At 37.7% G+C, this 26,918-nt stretch overlaps 1 protein-coding gene across 1 annotated transcript; it reads right to left on the minus strand.

Annotated features, from left to right (window-relative positions):
- Nucleotides 1–19,730: 19,730 nt before the first annotated feature.
- On the minus strand, nt 19,731–25,345 carry LOC141340367 (uncharacterized). Its single transcript, XM_073845307.1, has 3 exons — nt 25,288–25,345; nt 24,936–25,204; nt 19,731–21,966 (listed from the first exon to the last, which is right to left on the minus strand). The coding sequence occupies exons 2-3, from the start codon at nt 25,129–25,131 to the stop codon at nt 20,861–20,863; spliced, it is 1,302 nt and encodes a 433-aa protein (XP_073701408.1). The 5' UTR covers nt 25,132–25,204; nt 25,288–25,345; the 3' UTR covers nt 19,731–20,860.
- Nucleotides 25,346–26,918: the final 1,573 nt, after the last annotated feature.

Genomic DNA, 26,918 nt, shown 5'->3' on the forward strand with positions numbered 1-26,918 from the left:
TGTGGAAGAAGTTTCAGTAATCCTGGAAACCTTAGAGACCACCTGAGAATTCACACTGGAGAGAAGCCTTACACATGCAGTCAATGTGGAAACAGTTTCAGTCAACAAGGAAACCTTGACAAAGATCCACAATAGAGAGAGCCTTTTTATCTGCCAACAATGTGGAAAGAGTTTCACTCTAAAAGAAAATCTTAACAGGCACATTAAAATTCACAAAAGTGAAGGCTGACAGATCCCCTCAGTGCGGAAAGAATTTCAACCAAAATGTATAAAACAGATAAGGTCCTTGATTCTGATTGGATGAGCCACATCTAAAGCTGTCGTAAATTACTCTTCAAACCGACATTCTTTGTTGCCTTTGTGTTGCTCGGAAAAAACAATGTAGGGTCTGGACCAATCAGACGCACAGTTCATTAGATCCACCAAATAATAAATTTTTCATTAGATTAACAATTGAACACACACCCCCTTCACCCAATCCACAACACTGGCTGCCATGATGTCTACAAATGGTCTTACTATGGCATCCAGGACTCCTCTGCCATAATCTTTACCACTCTAAAGTATGCAGAGAGAATTTTCCCCAACTAATACTCTAAAAAAAGGACACATACTGCCATAGGAACTGACTGCTTTCATTAATTCTTAGAAAAACCTTTCTGTGAACAAACACACATATCTTTAGATCATTGTGTGTTATTACTGTTAATTTATTTTGTATTGTGTAATGTTTTAATGCATGTGTTATAATAAATCACTATGTAGTATAACCACACAAAATGTTTGTTCTCGTTGAATTTTTTACATGAACAACCAATCCCAGTACATATGCAAATACCATGCTTACAAAAGAGTCGTAAACTTTCCCTCCAAAAGCAAAATCAATCAATCAATCAATCAAATTTTATTTATATAGCGCCTTACAACAGCCAGAAAGGTGCCCAGGGCGCTTTCCAGAATAAGATCAAGAATCACAACAGACAACAATAAATACAAGCACAAAAAGGAACATAAAGCAGCAATCGAGTCAGTGGCTACGTGTCGAAAGCTTGACTGTAAAGATGTGTCTTCAATTGTGATTTAAAAACACACAACTCAGTGTTACTGCGAAGCTGTGCCGGAAGTGCGTTCCACAGCTTAGGGCCCTGGACGGCAAATGATCGGCCTCCAAACTTTTTATAGTTGAACTTGGACGTAACTAGTGCGATGTGTTCAGAGGAGCGCAGAGTTCTTGCTGGTTGGTAGACCTTAAAGGCTGTATCAGCGATTTCTAGCCTAAAAATAAAGTGTCAAATTCAGCTGACCTTTTTTCACGATCCGCTCGCTGCCTGCCCCATAAATTGTCTGTGAAAAAACCGCGTCTCTCTGGTCAGCCTAGGGTCCGAGATATGCCAAAAAAACAATCGGCACTACCAACCTTTACACAGAAAAACAAACATTGTTCCAACCAATCAGCGTCAGGGGTTTGGTGTTGTGGACTTTCGCTCCGCCTCCCTCACATCCCTGCACCAGTAGGAAAGTCCACAACACCAAACCCCTGACGCTGATTGGTTGGAACACTGTTTGTTTATGTGTGGAAAGTTTGGTAGTGCCGATTGTTTTTTTGGCATATCTCGGACCGTAGGCTGACCACAGAGACGCGTTTTTTTCACAGACAATTTATGGGGCAGGCAACGAGCGGATCGTGATGAAAGGTCAGCTGAAATTGACACTTTGTTTTTCAGCCTAGAAATCGCTGATACAACCTTTAACCAACTCCGCGAGGTAGGCAGGGGCCAGACCATTGATGGCCTTGAACACGAACATCAAGATCTTAAACTCCACCCTGAACCGCACAGGAAGCCAGTGGAGAGAGTGAAGGACAGGGGTGATGTGAGAGCGTTTGGAGGTGTTGGAGAGGAGACGTGCTGCAGCGTTTTGCACCAATTGAAGCCGATTAAGAAGTGATTGATTAAGTCCAGTGTAGAGGGCATTACAGTAGTCAATCCGCGAGCTGATAAAGGCATGGACAGCCTTTTCAAGGTCAGCTCGGGACAAGAATGGTTTGACCTTACTGAGGAGCCTTAGCTGGTATAAACTTGCCTTTACGACTGCATTTATTTGTTTACCAAAAATCAAACCACTGTCAAAAATAACACCCAGGTTGCGCACTGTCGGTGCAAACTGAGGTGTAAGAGGACCAAAAGTGAGGGAACTGTTGGGTGAGTCCGGGGTGAACAGGATATACTCAGTCTTTCCATCATTCAAGTGAAGGAAATTCTGGGAAAGCCATTCTCTGATGTTGTGGATGCAATTATGGAGAGGGTCCAGTGCAGAACGGTTATTCAGAACCACAGGAAGGTAGATCTGAAGGTCGTCTGCATAAAAGTGAAAACGGACATTGTGACTGGAGATGAGTTGACCAAGTGGCAGCATATAGAGTGAGAACAGAATAGGACCAAGAATTGATCCTTGTGGAACACCAGATGACAGAGGGGCGGCTGAGGAGGAGAGGTCGTTAAGCATTACTGAAAAAGTCCTGTTTGTGAGGTATGAAGAAAACCATCTGAGAACCATGCCCTGCAGTCCGACAGTGTGTTGAAGTCGTGAGATGAGGACAGCATGATCCACAGTGTCAAATGCAGCGGTCAGGTCTAGTAACACCAAAACCACAGAGCTTTTACTGTCCAGTGCTCCAAGAATGTCATTAGTCACCATTGGCTCTCTAGCCTCCCAATTATCAATTACCCTGGCCTCCCACTTAACTTTATCTCCTGACTGTGACCCCCATAGGAGATAAAGGCTCAGTTCTCCAGGCTTTTCTCAGTTCTTTTAGTGCCTTGTCTCATCACCTTGACATCTTCTGGTTGATAAGTCCCAGAGCCGATGCTTCTGTGCCTGGGAGGCCTTAAACTCCTAGGAAGATGAGGAAAATCCCATGCCTTGGGGGGCCTCCGGATGTTTGGGGCCCGGGTCTCCTCCATGTCTGCTTCATGCCTTGCGGGACGGGGCTATGGTTCCCCACACACTATTAAACATTTACATGGAGGAACCTTATGAACACAAGTGCGCTCACACACTGGTGCACACACAAGCATTCACATTGGTGTAAAAACAGGTGCTCACAGACGCATTTAAAGGAAAAACAAAAAAACAAAACAAAGTGGAAGTGATGTTATCAGCACAAATAGACTGATCCACTTATTAAAAAAAAGAAAGAAAAACTCCCAATCACCACAGAGTCAGGACATCTTTGGAATTCATTGCTCCTTAAACCCAGAAAAGACTGGGTGACACTCGTTAATGATCAAGGCAATGCAAGTATCATACATTTAACTAAAAAAACATATTTGTTTAATTTGTTTAAAAAAATTAATTTGTAAACCCTGTTGTAAAATGGCACTGATGGTTTCATTCAGGTGGTTAACTGACTTTTTTCATAGCCTCATTTTTCTTGTTTCTCTAATGGCTCCATTTATCCAATCTGACTTGCCCTTCCTCCATGTATGAGTGATTGTATGTTTGTTTAGATTAGTCATGTGTTAGTCCTTTATTAATAAAACTATTGTGCACAAATGAGTCTCTGATTCTGCCTTGTAAATTAATGTCCCTTTACGATTCTGATCAAGCTACATGCTCTAATGCATTAATACTGTAAGAATATTATTTTTTTGTGGCCAAGAAAATATCATTGCTTAGAGTTACTGTGAAATTAACCTGAATGTTTGCTGGACGAACAGCTTAGTCGATGGTGATATTTAATTCTGCTACAGTTAATACTGACAGCTGATATAAATAATTGTTATCATAATTAGTCATAAATTAATTATTTATATACATTTCCCTCTTGAGCTAATTCACAACAACTATTTGTGAGGAACTACAGTTAAAGTCAACAGTTTACATTTCCTTTTCAGAATCTGCAAAATACTCCCTTGTGAAAAAACCCCATAAAGGATTCTAATTAGAATTTCTATCATATTTTGGAAGCATTCCTTGAATTCCATTAGGAATTGTCTAATAGGACAAGACATACATTTCCTGTAGGATCATTTCTACATGATTTAATGGGATTCAATTTTATCTTGAATCTCTTAAAAAGTACTACTTTTTCATTGTATCTATTACTAACAAATAGTTTTTGCAGTTTACTTAAACTCACCTTGATGTACTTTCAGTTGCATAACCTACATTAATGCACAGCATTAGTGCAAAGATTTCTAAGGAACTGATAAGATTGATGAAACACAAGACATTTCAAAAGTATTTTAACTCTTTCCCTGGCAGCATTTTTTTTAAAGTTGCCAGAAACTGCCAGCATTTTCGACAGTACCGTGTTTTAGAATCACACAATATGTAGGATTTTATTTCATATTTGCTGGGTTTTTGAGCATTGTACACCCTGAAAGTGAGGTGCCCACGCCACAGAAGCATCCTCTCATCAATGCATATTGATGCATTTTTGCAAAGTTTTGCATCAGTGTTATGCTGATACGGTTCATGGAATTTGGACAAGAGGTGATTTAAAAAGGGCAAGACTTTTGTAGAGCCCGTCAGTGTCACTGGCTGGCCTTGCTGTATTATCATTGAAGTGAAGAAATAGTTTGCTGGCAGTTCATTTCATGAGGTTCAGGATCTTCAGCTAGATGGCTCACAGCGGACCCTGTCTGGTCAGCAGCAGGACCAAGTTGATGTGCTTCACTAGTCTGACCTGTGTTGTACCTGTAAATAATTATATGAATTATATGTGTATTGATCACCCCTATACAACAACACTGACACACCTGACAACTGGACAATGTTTTTGTAATGTATTTACTGATTCAGGAATGTCATAGGAAATTTTCAACATTGAAGACATGTCAGAACTGCCTAGAAGCTTTGTTATTTACTCCGAAATTGCTAATACTTTTTAGAATTTAATACATTGATGTAAAAACTTTTAGTGGCTAAGTTTGACTGTAATGCAGTGATGTCTGTTGTTGCTTTGGTAGTGGTCACATCCACTGCTGCTCTGAGCTCTGGATCGGCTGCTGTCCGTGGTGCTGAAGCTCCACAGCTTCACAAATCAAGAATTAAGCCAGACCTGCAGCCTCCTTGACAGGGATAGGAATGTAGATTTTCTTAGCCTGATCACTGTCTGGTGATTTTTTCTGTTTTGCAGAGATATTTACTATTTTTGTTTCTGGGTTTTTATGCAGCAAAGTCACAAGTCAAAAGTCAACAACAAGACACTAACATTCTGTGTTTTTTTTTTTTTTTTTTTGCACATTGTCAGACACAGTAAGAATGGTACATACAAGGCAGAGGAAGTCAAGAGCAAAGAAGAATTACCAAAGTGTTAAGCCAAACATAAAAAATAAATAAAGATCAAGATCAAAACTTGTTGGTTATCCCAAATCCAGCTAATCATATACAATCTTAATTAGATTAGCAAGAGATTAATAAAAATTAACAACAAAATGTATAATTTTGTGTGAGACAGATACAATTATACAGATAATAATACATAATCCACAAACTGGCAAACACTGATTGATTACATACCTTGTGGGTAGATGGAAACTGATGCAGAGAAAAAAACACAGAGAAGATAACACAAGGACAGCTGTGAAGACTAAAGATAGGGACAATGAGAGACAGGTAGTTTATAGATAAATGTAAGGCTAACATATTCATATTTAAAATTTTTCCCCTATTTTGATATGTTTGCTCCAGCAAGTTTTAGTCCCCATTATAACTATTAAACACACACTAAAATCTAAACATTTTAGTAACAGCACTAAAATCATGATCAGTTTATAAAAAGTTTCAACACAAGGGTCGTTTAGCTTCAGTTCTGTGAGTTTATAATTATGAGTCATAATTTTAAGGAAATGCATGCTCTTTATTATTTTATTTGCTTATGTGTTTGCTTTTTAACAAATACATCAACTATATATGTTTATAGCAGTTGTAAACAGGGATTAATTCAACTATTTCAACTATCTGAAGGGTGGGTTTCCTATAAACCATTACTGTTCATTTGACTGGAGAGAATACAAGCTTACACCTCTTTTGTCAATGACTGTGTCACACCCCCACCAAACACAACACAATACACCACACCACGCCAGAGACTTAATAGTTACTTGAGTAAGAGTAAAAAAGCATCCAATGGAAAAAGTACACAAGTTGCTAGTTACTAGTTACTTCTGATCTGAATGATATGAAGTGAAAACCCTGAATTTCAAACTGTTTGAAAAACCTCCACACAGAGGCATAAGCCCAAGGCGTAAGCAAACTAAGCGGCTGCTTGGGGCCCCCAAGAGTACATGAAATTACATCGTTTTTTATTTTAATTTTTAATTTATATTTCAATGGATATTATACTGGTAATGAAAACCATTATTCAATAAAAAACAAAAACAAAGCAATATTATTCTAACACGCTGCTGCAGGATGCATGCATGGTTGGAGTGTGACAGCCATACGATGCCTGACTGAGGTAACTTAAAGGTGCAGTGTGTAGATTTTTTTGCGGCATCTAGCGGTGAGGTTGAATTGCAACCAACGACTCCGTCCACCGCTCAATCCTCCCTTTACTGAATCTACAGTGGCCAACACAGGTTTAAGATGTCGTCGTTTTAGACAGCAAAGAATAATGAAGTTTATTTTAAAACGTAAATTAGGGAATTAGATTTACTTGATAATTCAATAAAACGTTGTTATTGTGTAGATTACTTTACTTGTTTATCATTGTGTCAGTGTTTTTTCTCTAGATCAACAGTGCTGAAAACGCGATCTGTAGAGCAGTTTGTCCATTTAGGGCTACTGTAGAAACATAACGGCGCTTCCATGTGAGGAGACCAACGGTGTGTGTAGATATAAACTGATAATTCTAAGTTAATAAAAACATAATGGCTCATCATGTAAGGTCTTTATTCACCCCGAAAACATAGTTATGTATATTATATTGCATTTAACACACACAATTACAGCCTATATGAATAAACACAAATGTAAACAAATAATATGTATTTATTGAAATTCATAATATTAAAGTAAGGCAAAGATAATAAATATGATATTTCATAATGTTCAAATGAGTTCAAATGTATTACATGTGACTTCACAGAAACACGAACATCTATATACGGTATAGTCCTGATGCGGCCCCCTTTAAGAAATCCGAATGTAGCGCGCCTGCAACTGCAGCGTGCATCATTTGAAAATAACGGTGGAAGCGGAAAAGTAGCGAGTGATTAACGGTGTTTAACTTGTTCAAATTTGATTTCAAAGACACCAAAAATGATGAAATAATAACATTTATCTGGTCTGTCTCCTAAACCAACAATTGGGTGATATTGGTGAGTTGTTGAACTCGCGTTTGATTGTATCTGCTGATTAGCACAGCTAATGTAGACTATCCATGTTCCGTGCACAAACGATGTTCCGTACAGATTACCTTTTACTGCCGATCGCTGAATAAATACTTCCGGGTCATACATAAACTATATATCTGTGTCATCTTCATTTCTCCCTCTTTCACCCCCGATCACGACAGAGACACTCCCACCATTTTTTTCAGAGAGATTTCGGGAAGTTTGTTAGGTCCGCCCACTGCGCTTGAAAATGGATGGCGGTCTAGCTAAACGTGAAACTGGCACTTGGGAGGGGAGACAACTAGAGCAGCAAAAATGTGCATTTCCGTTAAATTTATGGATCTCACCGTATTACAGTCTTTATAAAATGAATTTTAAGTTATCACAAATTGTTAATGCTTTGAAATGGGGATATTTAAACGTCAAATGTGGGCGATGACCACAACTCTCCGTCTGAGACAGTCAGCAGACGCGGTTTGCCAGTTAGCATTCATGTTAATTTAAAAAGAAAAAAGTTGGCATTAATTTAATGTTACATGAATTTAATGTTTTAACATTTTAAATTGTCATTCTTTAACAAATTAAACATGAAATAAAACTGAATTGTAACGTAACATTATTTTATTGGCAACTTTTCAGTTATTTAATTTATCATAAAGTCAAAAACAATGATAGGTTATTCAGAAAAGTTATTTAATAAGAGTTCATATAACACATACAATTTCATAATTCATAATATAACAATTTGAAAAACAATTTCACACAATTGACACAAATAATGTTAATTTAAAGGAAAGTCAGTAAAGCAAAAGGAAAAGAAAGATATCAGGAAAGAAAAAACAATATTCAAAGGAGAAATCAAATGAGGCAGTTGAGGAAGTGAAGGCAGGGGCAAGTTTAAGGGCAACTGCAAAAAAATACAGCATTCCCCACACTACTCTCCAGGACTATAAAAAAATAAATATGTCCACAACCCTCATCCTATGTCCACAACCCTCATCCTAACCAACCCTCAGCGACCCCTATGGTGTCAAGGATAAGGGTTACATGGACTCGGAGCTCTTTTTAAAATGGCTCAGCCATTTCATTAAATATGCTCCTGAGGAGAGACCACTAATTTTAATCATGGACCAACACGAGACACACATTTCAAAAGACCTAATCATGTTCTGCAGGGAAAACCAAATTGAAATTCACTGCCTACCTTCCCACACAACACATATTCTGCAGCCCCTCGACATTGCAGTCTTCAACCCACTGAAGACTGCTTTCTCCACTATGGCTTCCAGGATGGGTCACCACTCCTCAAACATGTCTACCCCACTGCAGTCACAGCCCAAAACATTAAGGCTGGGTTTCGCAAGGCTGGCATCTTTCCTCTCTCCAGGGCTGCTGTGGACACAACCCAGGTATTTTGACAATTCATCCTCTAAGTTACTTACATTTCTTTCCAAGTGTGTTAATGAGTTTTACATACATTTTATTTTATTAGGTGGAAAGAGTGCTTCCATCTGCAGATGGAAATTATGCCACACCATCCAGCGCTCCCGCCACTCCGTCAGACACACCATCCATCGCTCCTGCCACACCATCTGCCACACCAACCAGCTCTGCCACCACAACATCCATCACTCATTCACCCACACCATCCAGTGCTCACGCCACTCTCACCTTCACGTCTAGCACTCAACCTGATGACAGATTAAGCACAACTCAAACACCTTGTCCCACCTGTAACCGGGTGGCTCCCAAAAATTACCTGGTGGCAGCAGGCGTAATACCCGAGAGTCTGCCTAATGTCCTCATGAGTCCAGCCCTGGAGTGGAAAGAAAAGGTGAGGCGTCGCATTGCCAGCCCGTGTCATCACCAGCGACGAGTATTTCAACCTACTGGTAGAAAAAGAAACTGAAGGAAAAGAGAAGGAAGAAAACAAAAGAAAGTGCAAGGAAGAGATGGCAAAAAAGAAGGAGGAAAAGAGGCAAGCCCAGGAGGCCAAACGTCAAAAGAGGCAGGCACCTCCTTCTCAGACGGGAGATGGAGAACACTGTGCTGTCTGCCGTAGAGTGGTCCCACCTGGCTCAGAAGATGAGGCCATTGATGAATGGCTCCAGTGTGATCTGTGCCAATTGTGGTTCCACTTGGTGTGTGCAGAAGTGGAGGAAGTGCCAGACACCGACTGGCTGTGCCATAAATGTTGTCTGTCAACATAAAACACTCACCTGAGAAATGTCTCCACAAGGTCAAAATCTACTGGTATTCCTATCCTTGTGGGGACACAAACACACACACACACACACACACACACACACACACACACACACACACACACACACAAATGTACATAGTGCACACTGAAAATCAATGTTATTTGCAGTTATACTATTGTCAGTTTGGTGTTTAATGTAAATAGTTGTAAACAAACACACACACACACACACACACACACACACACACACACACACACACCTGTATCCTGTTCATTTATGTGTGTTAAAGTTTTCAAATTGGTTAATCATTAAATATTTTAAATCAGTTCAAATTGTTTGTCCTTGTTTATCTTCAGAAACACATGGTATGTTAACTTAATGCTATTTACTAACGTTTCACATGGTTCTTAACCCATATGCCATAATATTGCGACACGATCAGGCCTAGCTCGCGTGGTCATCTAGCTTATTTAAGTAGCAAATAACTTGACTTTTAAACAAATAAAAGGGTACTCACCTTCCTTATTAATTTAAATGTTGTTTTCTTCAGTAAAAACAAATAAATGGCACACTGTTGATCCGTTAAATGTTCATTTTTGTCATTGAAATCAAGATGCGCACACTGTACGGAACACCATCGTAAGCCTGTACGGAACATCGTTAATGCTTATCATCTTCCGTACACGTGCGGATAGGGCTGGGTATCATTCCAAAATGTTCGATACCGATACCCTGAATTCGATACCGGTTCCGAACAATACTTTTTTTCTATAATTTTATTTTAAGAAATGTATTTTAACAAGATTACTTTTCAGGATGTTTGTGACACTTTCACATCAGGCTTATCTCTAAGACCAATAAACAAAGGAACAAAAGCACAAAATGAACAAAGTGTAGTTAACACAATATATCAGTGAATGTTTTTATAATAAAGTTCAAACAGTTTTAACTCAATCAGATTTAAGTATTTGTGAGGTTCACTGCTGCTTAAAGGTTTAGTTCACCCAATAAATTTGAATTCTGTCATTATCTACAAATGAAGATATTTTGGATTTAATCCAAGAGCTTTCTGATCCTCCCATGGATAAATCTTTGAATATAAATCTTTGAATTTTGTTTACTTTGCACACAGAAGTATTCACATTGACTTATTTTGACTATGTTTTTGGTTCCTTTCTGGGCATTGAAAATGCATATCCAGTAAATATAGGAGGATCAGAAAGCTCTTTGATTAAATCCAAATGATCTTCATTTGTGTTCTGAAGATAAACAAAGGTCTTATGGGTTTGGAACAACATTAGGGTGAGTTATTAATGACAGAATTTTCCTCTTTTGGTGAACTAACCTTTTAAGATCACCTGAAATCACTCAACAGTTCTTCTTCAGAAAAATGAGCATGTAGCACTGATATTGATTCTTCATGGTCGATTTTGATTGCTGATGTTTTACAAGTAAATGGGCTGATTCTGAAAGCCTTTTTAATATATTTACTTTACACCTTAAGCAAGGGACAAGAATGAATGATAATATGAGTACATGAACAAGATGTTTATTATAAGTACAGCCATTTAAATTAGAGGCAACCACTGCATTTAGATTAAAATCTAAATAAATGACAAAATATATTATAAATAACAAAAAATAAACGACACAGTTCTTTCTTAGTGGTGTATTAAACTAGAGTGGGGTATTAAAATTGCTTTAAATGCGTGTGCGCGTGTTACTTTTGGTTTCGTTTCAACGATCCAGCGAAACTCGGCGGTGATGAGCGTGCATTCTACAATACAAGAGATTACTTTAACAAAACCTTTTGAAAGTGGGAGGACACAAACGGGATTTTGAAAAGCGTGTCCCCAGTGAAAATGATGCCCCTGAGTGCAACTATGCCGCTGAGTTATCGTTTGATGTGAATGTATGTCGCGTTGTACCTATACTGAGACTATATTGAGACTGAGGCGCCATAATTGTATCCGACAGAATGTTGTCTGGTGTTTTTTCATATTTGACGTTTTGCCAGTCTTGGACGCGATAACCTTTTTACAAATATTGCATCGCACGCTGTTGCCCTCAATACTGGCATAATGTAGAAATACTTTTGATCGCTTATACATCGTTTGCGTTAAATTTATGCTATGCTTTAAAGTATAGTGTACATTACAGCCTCACATTTGACAAGCTCTGGGCGAGTGGGCGTGACCCCCGTAAACTATTGATTTTCAAGGCAGCCTCGCCGCAGCTAATCACCAGCATTTGATCAGGGCACGTTAAAGATACCGCACGTTTTCTAGCTCACTGACGTTGACAAGATTATATCCTTGGGTATCGAAATTTGGTACCGAACGAAAATGATTTTTTCGAAACTCGATAGTATCGAGACAATTCGGTCATTGCTTAAAAAGTATCGAACTCGATACCCAGCCCTACGTGTGGAGGAGGTGCTTTTCCCCACTTTTCTCAAAAACTATTGGTCCAAAAGACATCAACCAATGTGTGTACTGTGCAATAGGTATTCTCCCAGAGAATGATCACACAAACATGCTTGTCAGGCTTTCAACAACGGAGGAGTGGTCATTGGTGTGCGATAAAAGACGAAAAGTGTACATAGTTAGTCTACATTACATATCTTAGTATCCTACCAGTGTGTGTTACTGTGTTTTGTTCGTATAAGCAAATACTGTTAGCTGCGGCTAGGCGGTAATGTTATATTTATGTCTTGCCGAATATATGTAGTGAAAGAAATCTGCACCTCACTTGAATAGTCAAATACAGACAGTTTACTTAAGATGTAATTGACCTAAATACAGTCGCTAATGTTTTGAGTCCAGATTAACAAACCAGGTTAGGTGTCAGTTACTGGATTTTAAAGTTACATCAGTATAATTAAGCCTATCGTTACAAGCAGTCGGTCTTAATTATAATCAAGCAACAAAATACTAAAGAGAAAATCATTAAATGTACTTAACTTGCCTTTGTATTAGTCCTATTGTTTGTATCGTCAATTTGCTACTTTGATCGTATGTTGAATGAAATACAATATTATAAATAACTATACTGTGATATATTACTATTGTGAAATAATATGGTCATATCGTGCACCCATGCTAGTTTTAAGGTCAAACTCACAAAATGTGACAGAACTTCAAAATGAGTAACCTAAGAACACTGTTATGTGAACTCATCTGACAGAGAGAGGACCTGAGTGAAAGCATGATCATTGGACTCCATGGAGAAGAATACTAGATGTAAACCAGGATTTTGTATCAGCTGTGCAGATTTGGTATGGAGCTGGTGAGTACATTTTTGCAAGCCCATGTCTGTCCGTAAGTAGATAATGTCTTATCAAACAAATTCATTTTAATTTAATTGAATGCTTGTGTGTGTGTTTCCTCCTTATGATCCAGAAGATTTGGGAATGAAAATCTTCTACTACATGATCTTCAGAGGAAGTAAGTATTCATTCCTAACGTTAAGACACACTAACATTAATTTTATTTTTAAAGGAAAGTTCATAGTATTTTTCACTTGTGTACAAATTCTGTAAAATGAGAATGTTGATAAAAAGATCATAAATGTTTTCTTTATCAATTAACTTCTTTTAACTAAATTAAATCAACATTTGGTGTGACCATCATCCTGTGTTTAAAGCAGCTTTTGCACTAGGGGCACTTGCGGATATTTTTTCAGGTTTGCAGGTGGGCCTCTTAAAGCATCTTGGAGACGTTGCCACAGTTCTTCTAGATTTAATCTGTCTCAGTTTGTTCTGTCATTCTGTGCAGAATGGATGATGATAAGATCAGATCTCTGTTTGGAGCACTGGCTGTTGTCAAACAAAAGTCTTACTGGATTATTACATTTAATGGCAAAATTAATGTTTAGAAATATAAAATAAATTACTCATTGAAACACTACAGCAAAAGATAAACATGACTGAATTAAAATCATTTTTAGCTGGTAAAAATACTAGTGTTCTAATAATTTTGGACACCACTGTGTTTGGAGCCCATGGGAGTCAGTAGAATATTGTGGATTAAAATAAAATGATGTGGATGAGATAGAAATGCATTTTCAGTTAAATTTAACCTCGGAGCTCTGAATAACTGGTAATGAAAATTCAATAATCTAAATTTACATCTGAAACTAATAAAATTGTTAGTCTTGATAATTTTGTATATGTGTTGGTTTTGTATTTATTCAGTTTTTAGATCAATTCTGACACAAATATTTCCTGTTGATAATACACTCACCCCTCTGTCATTCAAGATGTTGGTGTCTGTCTCTTTTTCTGTCAAAAAGATTTTTGAGGAAAACCTTCCAGGATTTTTCTACATATTTCGAAGGGAGCCAAAAGGTTGAAGTTCCAAAATTAATTGTCAATGCAGCTTCAAAGGGCTCTACATCATCCCATCCAAGGAATAAGGGTCACTGGGAACTTGTAAAGCCCTTTGAAAGCTGTATTGAAATTTTTTGAAACCTTTATCCTTGACCTTAATCCCTATATGGAGAAAAATCCTGAAATCTACTCTTCAAAAACTTTTCTTTCTTTTCGACTTAAAGAAAGAAAGATATGAACATCTTGGATTACATGGGGCTGAGTGAATTATCAGGAAATTATTTCTAATAGTTTAAAGGTCAACATATATTTAATTCAAAGTTTTGATGAAACTGTCCCATGGTTTTTTAATGTAATTGTGCCGTATTTCTTAAAAAAAATAGCTGAAATGTAAAATGTAAATTTTATAGGGCATTTGCACAGACATTAAGCATTAAGCATGCTTTGACACTTTATTGAAGGTTTTTTAATTGTAATGATTTGGGGGAGGGGGTGCTGCAAGGGCACGGTATTGCCCTGTTAAGACCCACATAAGACCCTTACAGATCCCACTTAAATCCCATCTGGGCATCCACGGCTGACCCCCATGTGGATCCCGGGGTACAAACCCACTTTGAACCCCTTTGGGCAGGTGGGTCCCAAATGGGTTTGGCATGAATTGCCCAGTTAGGACCCACATAAGACTGCCACATTTGCCGCCCATGAAGCCCTGGCTGGGTGGTGATAAAGGCATGAACAAGTTTCTCCAAGTCTTGACGGGAAACAAAACATCAAATTCTTGCAATGTTATTGAGATGATAGTATGCTGATTTAGTTACTACTTTGACATGGCTACTGAAACTGAGGTCTGACACCAGAATCACACCAAGATTCTTGACTTGATTTTTTGTTTTTTGACCCCGAGCGTCAAGGTACGCATTTACCTTATGAACTTCATCTTTGTTTCCAAATGCAATGAGTTCTGTTTTCTCCTTGTTTAATTGAAGAAAGCTTTGGCACATCCAACTGTTAATTTCATCAATGCATTGGCAGAGAGATTCAATGGGGCTGGGTGTCATTTGCATAGCTGTGATATGCAATTCGGTACTTTCTCATTATTTGACTTAGTGGGAGCATATACAGGCTGAACAACAGCTGCACAAGAATTGAGCCTTGTGGGACTCTGCATGTCATGGACGTCCACTTAGACTTATGTTCTCCTTTACTCTCATAATAGCCTCTCCCTTCTAAGTATGACCTGAACTATTTGAGGACCATCTCAGAAAGCCCGACCCAGTTTTCAAGTCTATCTAGAAGAATGTTATGATCGACAGTGTCGAATGGAGCACTGAGATCTAGCAATATCAGCACTGATAGTTTGCCAGAATCAGAATTTAGGCGAATATCATTTATTAACTATAAGCGCTGTCTCTGTGCTATGATGTTGCCTGAAACCAGATTGGAAATTATCCAGGTATCTATTTGAGTTTATGCAATGGTTAAGCTGAATAAGCTGGTAGTGTTGCAAGAGAAACCGCCCGCTGTCCTCGAGCTCCTCTGTGTCCCTTTTTGCTATTTGTTTTTTGGTAAACACGAGCTTGGCTGTATTGTGGCCTGCAACCAAAGGCATCGCTGGGATTCGAACGCAGGATCTCCTGTTTACTAGACTAGCCGGGCAGCACATTAGCCCTCCGGGAGGGCGACTCAGACAATCCAGGCTTCCAGAGAAGTGGCCAGGCGTCGGCTGACCGGGCGCGCTTGCTGGACTGGAAAACCGCCCAAGGCACCGCTGGGATTTGAACCCAGGATCTCCTGTTTACAAGACAGGCGCTTTGACCAGCCACGGCGCCTCCTTGGTGGGACCCGTTAGTCTACGATGCTATCCTTCAAAAGCACGTGAGAGGGTAGTGTTGCAAGGGAAGCTGCCCGCTGTCCTCGAGCTTCTATGTGTCTCCATTCGCCGTCTGTTTTTTGGTAAAGCACGACGTTGGCTGTATTGTGGTACGCAACCAGAGGCATTGCTGGGTACGAACCCAGGCTGACCTTCCAGGTCTGTGGCCGTCCAACAGTAAGAGAGCGCGTTCTCTCTCTGCAGGAAGGACAGGCCCTCGGCTCTCTGAACAATTGCAGTACCCAGTGTTGTTTGAAAGGCAGAGGCACTGTAAGGGCCTCAGGTCCAAGGGAGGGAAAAAAGATCCAAGCTTCCATTTGCAAGGCACCACTGGGATTCGAAACCAGGATCTCCGGTATACTAGACAGGCGCTTTAACCAACTAAGCCACGGCACCAACCCGCATGTTAATCGTGGGGATGGCGGCTTAGACGATGCATGAATCAACACTTCGGACGTCCTGCTTCCTCCACTTGATGCAAGACAGTGATTGCCATACCTCACTGAATTGGTTCTTGGGCATGTTTTGCTACCTTTTAAATATGATTGACTTTTTTTTTAAAACAATTTACGCTGAGAACAGGAGGCCTCCAAATGGTTTCTGCTGTCAGATTGTAACACTGCGCATGATGGGCTTAAGAAAATGGCAAAAATCTCAACTCAAGCTCCTCTGTGTCCCTATTCGCTGCCCGTTTTTTTGGTAAAGCATGACGTCGGCTGTATTGTGGCGCGCAACCAAAGGCATCGCTGGGATTCGAGCGCTGGATCTCCTGTTTACGAGACAGGCACTTTAACCAACTAAGCCATGGCGTCAAATCAAAAGCAAGGCTGTCGGGAGGGTGACTCAGATGGTCAAAACATCCAGAGGCAGGAAAGGTGCTGGTAAGCTTAAAAGAGAGGCGCTGCATTCGAAACCGCATACTTCCATACTATATAGTGGGTAAAAAGCAGTAGGCGAGCAAAAAAGTATGTTTGAATGTTCAGTATTCATAAAAGAGTAGGCGAGAATTAGTTGGCGAGTGCACTAATTCTCACAAGATTCGGACGAACGTATACTTAAAGTGCGTTCGAATATGCCTACTTACCTACTATATAGTAGGGAAAAAGAGTACGTGAAGAAAGAAGTACCTTCGAAACCTCAGTATTCATAAAAGAGTAGGCGAGAAATCCCTACTGCTTCAGCCCAGATTCTGAAGTGTTCATCTAATGCACACTTTTCAATCCCAGGAGGCCAAAACGCGACCAGGGTGCAAACCGAAACACGGTTCGCCGTCTTAAAATCATATTTGTTGAGCTACTGTATCGTAAACTGTTGATTTGCATAAGGTGCCAAGACGTTAGACAGTAATGCATATATATATATATATTTCTGATCTCGCTGTAAAACACGTTTTATTACGTATAGCTACCATAGACATCTTAAATATGATTACTAAATGTTTAACAACGGAATATGAAGGATAACAAAGGTATGTATAACAAATGTATAACAAAGGAATATGTTCTGAGAGAATTAAATGAGCACATCACAACACAAAACAGACATCTAAATGAGTGATGGACATTATGTGAGTTAATTTAGAGTTCACTGTTGTCAACACTGCTTTAGATTAATGTTATGTAAATAAACACATGTACGTATAGTAACTAAACATGAGTTATCTGTTTCATTTGTCTAATAGTACTGTTGATAAATTCAGGAGCATTTGAATTTGATGATAAACCAATGAACACAACAGCTACCTCATAAATGTAGTATTGAGCACACAAATCAGAGGGAACTGAATCTTGGCTGGATGTTACAGGGACAGATGAGACAAGTATGCTTGTCAGGTGAAGAATGACTGATAAAGCAGTGCTGCCATCAAAGGCTTTGAGTGAGTACACTACAGACATCAATAAAACATATTTTAAACCTTAAGTTGCAGTTTATTAATAATATTTAATAAAAAATAAAAAAATAAATTAAGCAGAGCTATTACACCACTTTTCTGATTCTTGATTTCTGTGCCTTTGTTGCAGATATTTTGTGGTGGAGCAGGACCTGAAAGCAAAGATGACAGCAGCATTTACGGGAAAAAAAGTAAAATCTGAAACTTAATATAAAGATTGTTCATTTTGTTTGTTACTTCTAATACAGAGATCTAATGACATTGTGCTGTTAAAATGACAGCTTTTGTATTGTATTTGTGCATCTTTGTATGATCTGAAATGTCTGCAGACTGGTGTGTGCAGTGAGAAAGGAGAAATCCACAGCAGCATCCTGGAAATAAATAGTCTAGTGCCATCGATGAGACCCTCCATCACTCCACCTGCCCTTTGCCTCATCTGGACCAGATGTTGCTGTGGCCTCTTCATCATCAATGAGCCCAGAGCCAGCGAGAGCATCTAGAGCAGGGGTCCCCAAACTTTTTTCTGAGCGGGCCACATATTTTTCTTTTCTTTAATGGGGGGCCAGGTCGGTTATAAAAGAAAATTCCATGGGCTGGACTGACTACTATTATTATTATTATTATTATTTTATTATGATTTTATCTGTATTATACTTTTTAATGCTAGAATCGTTTATTATTTTGTTATGCACCAGACAGACAAATGATCATTTCTTTTCAAAAGATATACAGGTGCTTCTCAGTAAATTAGAATGTCATGGAAAAGTTAAATTATTTCAGTAATTCAACTCAAATTGTAAAACTTGTCTATTAAATACATTTAATGCACACAGAGTGAAGAAGTTTAAGTCTTTGGTTCTTTTAATTGTGATGATTTGGCTCACATTTAACAAAAACCCACCAATTCGCTATCTCAACAAATTAGAATATGGTGACATACCAATCACCTAATCAACTCAAAACACCTGCAAAGGTTTCCTGAGCTGTCAAAATGGTCTCTCAGTTTGGTTCACTAGGAAACACAATCATGGGGAAGACTGCTGATCTGACAGTTGTCCAGAAGACAATCATTGACACCCTTCACAAGGAGGGTACGCCACAAACATTGATTGCCAAAGAAGCTGGCTGTTCACAGAGTGCTGTATCCAAGCATGTTAACAAAAAGTTGAGTTGAAGGAAAAAGTTTTGAAGAAAAAGATGCACAACCAACCGAGAGAACAGCAGCCTTGAGAGGCTTGACAAGCAAAATCGATTCAAGAATTTGTGAACTTCATAAGCAATGGACTGAGGCTGGGGTCAAGGCATCAAGAGTCACGACACACAGACATGTCAAGGAAGTATCGCGATGACACATTATGGCAATGTACCATTCTTTTGGTGAATTTAACAAATAATTAGGCTATGTTAATAACTAAGGGAAATTTTAGGTTGAAAGCCAACCTTTCTTATCAAATAAAAAAAAACATGCTTGTTTTACTAAAAAATATAATTAATTATAGGTCAGCATTTAACATTATTATTGATCAGTGCATTCTGAGGTAATCTTAATTTCTAGGTAGTAATACCTACATTTTTTGAGTGTAAACTGTCTTCTCCAAACACAAGATCTTCGAGCAGCTGATCCACGTTTCCTTTGTGCAGATATTGCAAACATGGAGGAAGATGTACAAGGTAGGGTCATTGTGTTACTGATGCTATGAGTTATTTGAGCATCTGTTGTGCTTATTTTCTTTTTATTATTATAAAACATAACTTATTATTACAGGTTCAGGGAAAGATGGTATTTATCTTTAACAATGAACAATCATAATGAAAAAACCTGAAAACATAACTATTAGGCTTGCTCACATCAAAGAATGCGATTATATACACGGAAATATGATTAAACATCTCTGAATCAAATTATTAACATTATAGTTTATCAAAAAATGGATTTGTTGTTTTTGTTAAGCCTCAGGGATGAAAAGAGAAATTCAACAAGAATTTAGGCTAGTTTTGCGTATGGATAAACAATTTTGAATACAAATAAAAAAAAAAAAAACATATTCAAAAAATAAAGAATTTGGGTTTTCCTGACAAAAAATATTTATTTTAGAATTAAAAAATACAAAAACCTAAATGAATCCAAAACATATATGTTATACTACAATCACAATAAAAGAACAGCTGTTTCTTCAACATGATCACAAAATGAACAAATTTCATCAATATCAAAATATTTATAGAAAGATGAATTAAACCTGTCGCTATATGTTAAGTTGTTGCACTTGTTATAACGTCGTTGGTCACATGATAACGTCAACATGGCGGAAGACGTGCAGATCACATCCATACTCAACGAGATTTGGCTGTAGAGTACGTACTCTTTTAGCGATCATTAAGTAAGTACTTATTGAAATTAAGTACCTACTCATCCAGTATGCGCTTTCGAACGCAGCCACATTATGTACGTATGTCCGACTATTATTATTACTCTTGTTTTTTTTTGTAAGAAAAATAGGACAATAATTTGTAACAGTTTTTTTTTTATTCAACAATGATTGTTTTACAATAAAGTTTAAACCTAAAAGTGAGGCAATGACAAATGATGGTCATTGCAAAGTGATGGTGCTAGGGAGCAATGTGCTTTTTAAAAACATTTTTATAGGTTTAACATTAGATTAACAGCTCGGATTATACGCTACTTTGACATGAGACATAGAAAATGCTAAAAATTTAGTCAGGCGTGACTTCCGCGTTCAGAAAAAAGGTCTACAAGACAATCCTAAAAGACAATTCCTAATACAGCCCTTTAGGAATGGTTCCAAAATATGATTATTAAAGCCTTCCTCAAAACCGCCAATGTTGGTACTAGAAATGAGCAAGTAACTGATGTGTGCAAATTAAATCCATACACACTGATGTTAAAATGCTAACAGTGTCCTTTTGTATGCTTCAACCAAAAAACAGTGCACTTCCTGTGAGATCTCTCTTCAATTCATGACATTCAAATGTGAAGTTCTTACACTGTAGACAGAGTCCATTTGTCCATAGTCCATATTTCAAGTTGACACGGTAAAGTGTACCATGGACAAAACACATTGCTTTAAAATGTGAATTAGAATTTCATTGTAGAAGCCCTGTATAGGATTCCATTTGGAACCCTTAATAAGGCTTCTTTTGATTATGAATCTCCATGTGCTTGCCAAGGCTTACTTTTTGAGTGAAACTCTTTCCACACTAGTCACACGTGTAAGGCTTCTCTCCAGTGTGAATTCGCATGTGTCTGTTAAGGTTTGCTTTACGAGCGAAACTCTTTACACACTGTTTGCACGTGTAAGGCTTCTCTCCAGTGTGAATTCTCATGTGTGTGGTAAGGCTTTCTTTACGAGTGAAATTTTCTCCACACTGTTGGCAGGTAAAAAAGCTCTCCAAAGTGTGAATACGCATGTGGTATTTAAGTTTTGATTTTCCACAGAAACCTTTTCCACACTGTTTGCATGTGTAAGGTTTCTCTACAGCATGTATTCTCATGTGTCTGTTAAGGTATCCTTTTTGAGTGAAACTCTTTCCACACAGTTTGCATGTAGAAGGCTTCTCTCCAGTGTGAATTCTCATGTGTCTGTTAAGGCATCCTTTTTGAGTGAAACTTTTTCCACACTGTTTGCATGTGTAAGGCTTCTCTCCAGTGTGAATTCTCATGTGTGTGTTAAGGTTTTCTTTATGAGCGAAACTCTTTCCACACTGTTTGCACGTGTAAGGCTTCTCTCCAGTGTGAATTCTCATGTGTGTGTTAAGGTTTACTTTATGAGCGAAACTCTTTCCACACTGTTCGCACGTGTAAGGCTTCTCTCCAGTGTGAATTCTCATGTGTTTGTTAAGGCTTTCTTTACGAGTGAAATTTTCTCCACACTGTTGGCAGTTAAAAAGGCTCTCCAAAGTGTGAATACACACGTGGTTTTTAAGATTAAATTTTCTGCAGAAACTTTTTCCACATTTTCTCCAGGTGTAAGGCTTCTCTCCATTGTGAACTCTCATGTGAATGTTAAAGTGTCCTTTTTGACTGAAACTTTTTCCACACTGTTTGCATGTGTAAGGCTTTTCTCCAGTGTGAATTATCATGTGCCTTTTAAGGTTTTCTTTTCGAGTGAAACTGTGTCCACACTGAAAGCAAGTGAAATTACTCCTAGTTCCTGTATTTTGTGCTCTTTTTTGTTTAGAAGTATTTGCAGACTCTAAGGAACAAACAGATTTATCTCCAGATACAAAATTATGAAGATTCTCAAACTGATCTTTCTCTTCGGTTTTATTCAGTACTTCCTTCTCCTCTTTCAGCGTTGTTAGGTCTACGGTGGAAAAACAAAGAAATAAACGTTAACCCCAGTTTAATGGCACAAAGCAACTGGCATCATAGAAATGCTAGATCCTATACCATGGTGTCCAAACCTGATCCTGGTCGGCTGGTTTCCTACAGTGTTTAAGTTGGCCTTTATACAATTAATAGAAATAAAAAAATCCAGATAATCTAATGATAGTGTTTAGGAAATCTATATAGACTGATCTCTACTATTTTATGTATCCTAGGGGATAAAAATCATCAAATTGAATTCAAAGTGATGAGGGAAAATAAGAGAAAAAACTCCCCATTTATCTATCAAATAATAAAAAAAAAACTTCTTAGTTTTTATTTAGGGGGCAGTTATGTTAGCCAATTATAAAAATGGGCTGTTCCACTGATCTTTTAAATGGAAAACAACCCAAAACTGACTGTCACAGGATGTTCACTCATAAATCACTAAACTTTTTCTGTAAAAAACTTTAGTAATATTATAATTACACTTTAGGAATAAGAAATAGTTTTGCACCAGTTGAAAGAGAAACAGTCAAGTATGGTGAATTGTGCTCTGCATTTAATCCATCGAAGTGCATACACAACAGGAACACACACCTGGAGCTCCTTATGCCCATAAAGTGGGCCAATCACAATGTTGCATGAACAGTCTGTGCATCTGACTGATGGCCTGCAAGTGCGTTTTCATATTTAAAGAATTCAGTACTGACTTTTCAAACACGAGTTTGCACGTATGCAACAAATGCCTCGTTTATAATGGGTTTTATCATTTCTGTCTCGATGCGCCAAGAAATGGTATCACAACATGGTTAGGGGTGTAACATTTCCAACACACGCTGGAGGTATCCGGCCAATTCCAAAGCATGGATAGCTGACCAATCAGAAAACACCTGGGTTTCCATCAACAGTGAGTTTTGTGGAAATCAAAGCGTTTCAGAAAGGGAGGGCAGAGAGGAGCAACAATAATGTACAGTATGTGGAAAATAACATGTTTTTAAACCTCAAACTGCATAAACACATCACCATTTGATGCTAAAAAGTGAATAACAAGTCAACCATAAGATTACTATTGTTTTGAATGTTTAAGCGCAGTTACTAAAAAATATTACGTTTATTTCTTGGTAAGACACATTTGACAGCAAAGCACTAAACTTGAGTCAGGAGGCATGCAAAATTTTAATTTCGTTGAAAAGTTCTTGAATTTCTCTCCCAAAATGTAGAAACCCTGAAACTAGTGATGTAACAGCATTGGACATGACTTTAGCTAACACTACTGTTTCTGCATCAGCCGTGTTTGATCTGTTCATAAAAGAATTCAGTAACACTTTCTTTGAAGCCCATATTTATAATGCATTATAAGGGTATGCTTAAGGCACTATAATGAATTCATAGTGCATTATAAAAAAAATGTATAGTATGTTGTATCATAAAACTGTTTTAATGTATTGTAATTTTTATTTATTTGCGGTTATAGCTTTTAAGCGTGTGATTATCTCCTCATAGTTATAACATAAGTCTCATATATTACCATGTTACGCATGTCACTTTACTGGAAGCATACAAAGAGCACTTATAAGTATTAATAATAATAACAATAATAATATCTATCAAAGAGCCAAAAGTTAATGTATCAGATGAATGGATAACATGACACGTTTGTATTATTAGTTAGATTATTTTGATGGTACCCTTTAGACAGCTTTTGATAAGTAACTATTCAACTGCATGACAGCTAGCAATAATTATTATTAGTAGTATGCTAAATATATTCTAACACTGTATTTTAATGGTTCCCCAAAAGACAAAACTGATATGTAACTTTGCAAGTTTGTGAATCTTCTACCTAGCCAAACTTAACCTAAGTCGAATAATACTACTAATAAAGGAGTGTTAGTGTAGTTGGAAAGTTGCTTCTAGTCAGTAGACCAGGGGGCCTATCATAATAAAATGAAATATAATGTAAAAAAAAAAAAAAAAAAAAAAAAAAATTGTAATAGGATATAGTCCATTAAAAATTGCATAGATTTAATTAGCCGCCCATTGTGTCTAATAAATAATCATAATCTTAAAAGTTAGAACCCCAAATACTCAAGTACTTTAGTATACTGTAATTGTTATGATTATTTATGAGAACATATTATAAGATTTTTTTTTTTTTTATATTGCATTCATTACAATGCCTTAGAAATACTTTATAATGTATTATAAATAGGGGCTTCATAGAAAATGTTACCAAAAATTCTGTGCAGAATTAGGGATGCACCGATATGTATCAGCCGATCACTTGCACGTTTTGTCAGTAAAGCCGGTTCTGTAATCAGCGGTAAATGCCATCAGGTGCATGATTTCACGTTGAGCCGTATATACTACACACAGCCGTTGTTCACTGAGGAGCTGCGCACATTCACGCTGATAATGAACATTTTTCGAATTTGCACAGCTCAACGGCTGTGTGTAGTATATACGGCTCAACGTGAAATCACGTACCTGATGGCATTTACCGCTGATTACAGAACCGGCTTTACTGACAAAACGTGCAAGTGATCGGCCGATACATATCGATGCATCCCTATGCAGAATTTAAATGTTTCTTACTAGATCTGGAAGTGCTTTTGCTGCCCCCCCCTGCTGAAAAAACCAGCTAAAACCAGCCTAGGCTGGTTGGCTGGTCTTAGCTGGCTTAAGCTGGAAATGGCTGGTTTTAGCTGGTGGTTTCCCAGCCTGACCAGCTAAGACCAGCTAAAACCAGGCTGGTTGACCAGCTAAAACCAGCCAACCAGCCTAGGCTGGTTTTAGCTGTTTTTTTCACCAGGGCCATCTATAATTTAACAGACTGATCTGCTTTAAATGTTGTTTCTATTACAATTAACTAAATCTAAAGCAGCTTGAAACTCAGTGTTAATAAAACTTTGAAATAATGTACAACAAACAGTCATTAAAGATGAATGAAGATTAAACACCAACCTCCTTGTTCCTCATGTTTTATTCTCAAATGTTCAGGTTCCTCTTGTTTTATTCTCAAAGGTTCTGGTTCCTCCTGTTTTATTCTCAAAGGTTCTGGTTCCTCCTGTTTTATTCTCAAATGTTCAGGTTCCTCTTGTTTTATTCTCCAGGTTTCTAGTTCACTCATGTTCTCCTCACTCTCCACTTTAATAAACATCTTCACAGCAGCAGATCTCAGATCAGCAGATACTTCTCCAGATATTCCTGCTCGCTTCCAAACCTAGTCACAGCTGTGAGGATGAGAATATTACAGATATTTACTGACTGGATTCAAAAACTGTATTTTTTTTTCTGTTTACAGAAACTTTCTTACAGGCTGAACTAAAACAGAATCACAACAAAACAACAGAGAGCAGTGCAACCAATCTTCTTCTTCTTAGGTTTAATGGTGTTTGTCAAACAGAAGTGTGTGTGTTAGTGCCACCCGCTGGACTGGAGTGAGAAGCGCCGAAAGAAGGGAAAATATTACGGGGAAATGACTGACTTGTGCATACACAATGTGCGCTATTTAAAAAAAAAAAAAAAACGATCTGCACAAATAAATGAAAATGACTTAAAATTAAGACTCACATCATGGTATTTGATCAGCATCAACAGTCTTTGTCAGTGAATATTAAAGGAGAAAAAAAGAAAAAAATATGCTTTCCTACAATATACAAAAAAGTATTTAACCCACAATGCCCCAACCTCAGTCTACAGTTTAACTGAGTCCCTACAGGATGGACAAGTACAAAAACATTTGTTTCTAACTTTAGATTGAACAGAAAAAATGTGTCTACCCTTGATGTCCTTTTGCCATCCTCTCTGCCATTCCTTTATTAAACTTGATGACCGTTTCAGCATCTTTAATTGGCAAAAACCATGGCAACATATTCAGCTGTTACTCCTCATCTTCCCTTTTTAACAGTGAACAGTTCAGTTAATAAATACAAGATACAATATCTGCTTTACAAACTCAATCTCTAGAAGTGCATTCATGTTATATTAGAGTTATGATTTTAGTGAAGTTACAAGTTTTGAAGCCAAAATACCTGCAACATCCAGTTAGACCTGTAGTAAACTCAGAGGAGAAGATCAGGAGACTGAGTGAATCTTCATCAGATCTTGATTGAGATGTTTCTGTGTGTCGCTGCAGTCATCCAGACTGACTAAACACTCAATCGCTGGAGTTTTAGACAGATTTCAGGATCGTCATTAGAAGATAAAATATGCAAAGGATGTAAGCAATTACAGAAATTTGTTCAGATTTACAGCAACTCTAATCTAATCAGCAGAACTATAGACTCATTATCACAGAGATCAGGGAAAGTCTCACCTTCAGCCTCTGCATTCATATTTAACTCAGATATTGATCAGAAACAAAGACACCAATTAAAGAAATGAAACATCAACAGCCAATAAAGACAAAAGATGACACTTACCATTATTTCACATTCATATTCACACACTCCTAAAGAGTGATTTATTTATCTTAAAATTCAAATGCCAATTATCTTTCTGCTGAGTTTCTATTGCTTTTCCTGAATGTATTTTGCAGTCATTATTCTTTAGACACATCTGTTTTAAATAACTATCAGCCAAATTCTGTGGTTTCTTTAACCTAAGGTACTAGAACCGTTTGTGTTTGGTATTTTCTAAGTATTTCTGAAAAATTTCAGTCAGGTTTTAAGTCCATTCATAGCACCGAGTCACTCCTGACTCTAATGATTTTACACAACTTGTATCTTGTAAATCATGAAAATCCAAATAATGTAGAATATCAAGATTTAATAAACATGCTCAAATCTAATTAACTTCCATTCATATTTTTCATGAATAGTAATGAAGTACTATGTATACTCACAGTTGACTAAGTTTAGGTATAAATAAAGACATTCATTTTCCTTTATAAAGAAACTTGAAGAATTAGGTTTATATAATCAATATTTGTACTTTGAAATAAGA

Source organism: Garra rufa, chromosome 1 (genome assembly GCF_049309525.1).
Source record: "Garra rufa chromosome 1, GarRuf1.0, whole genome shotgun sequence".
In the NCBI taxonomy this organism is placed as follows: Eukaryota; Metazoa; Chordata; class Actinopteri; order Cypriniformes; family Cyprinidae; genus Garra; species Garra rufa.

Bases quoted from the DNA above. Each gene is read 5' to 3' on its own strand.
- LOC141340367 (XM_073845307.1), bottom strand. From the start codon at position 25,131: ATGTTTATTAAAGTGGAGAGTGAGGAGAACATGAGTGAACTAGAAACC. The intron at 21,967-24,935 runs GTTGGTGTTTAA...TTTCCACCGTAG, and splicing joins AAAACATGAGGAACAAGGAG to ACCTAACAACGCTGAAAGAG.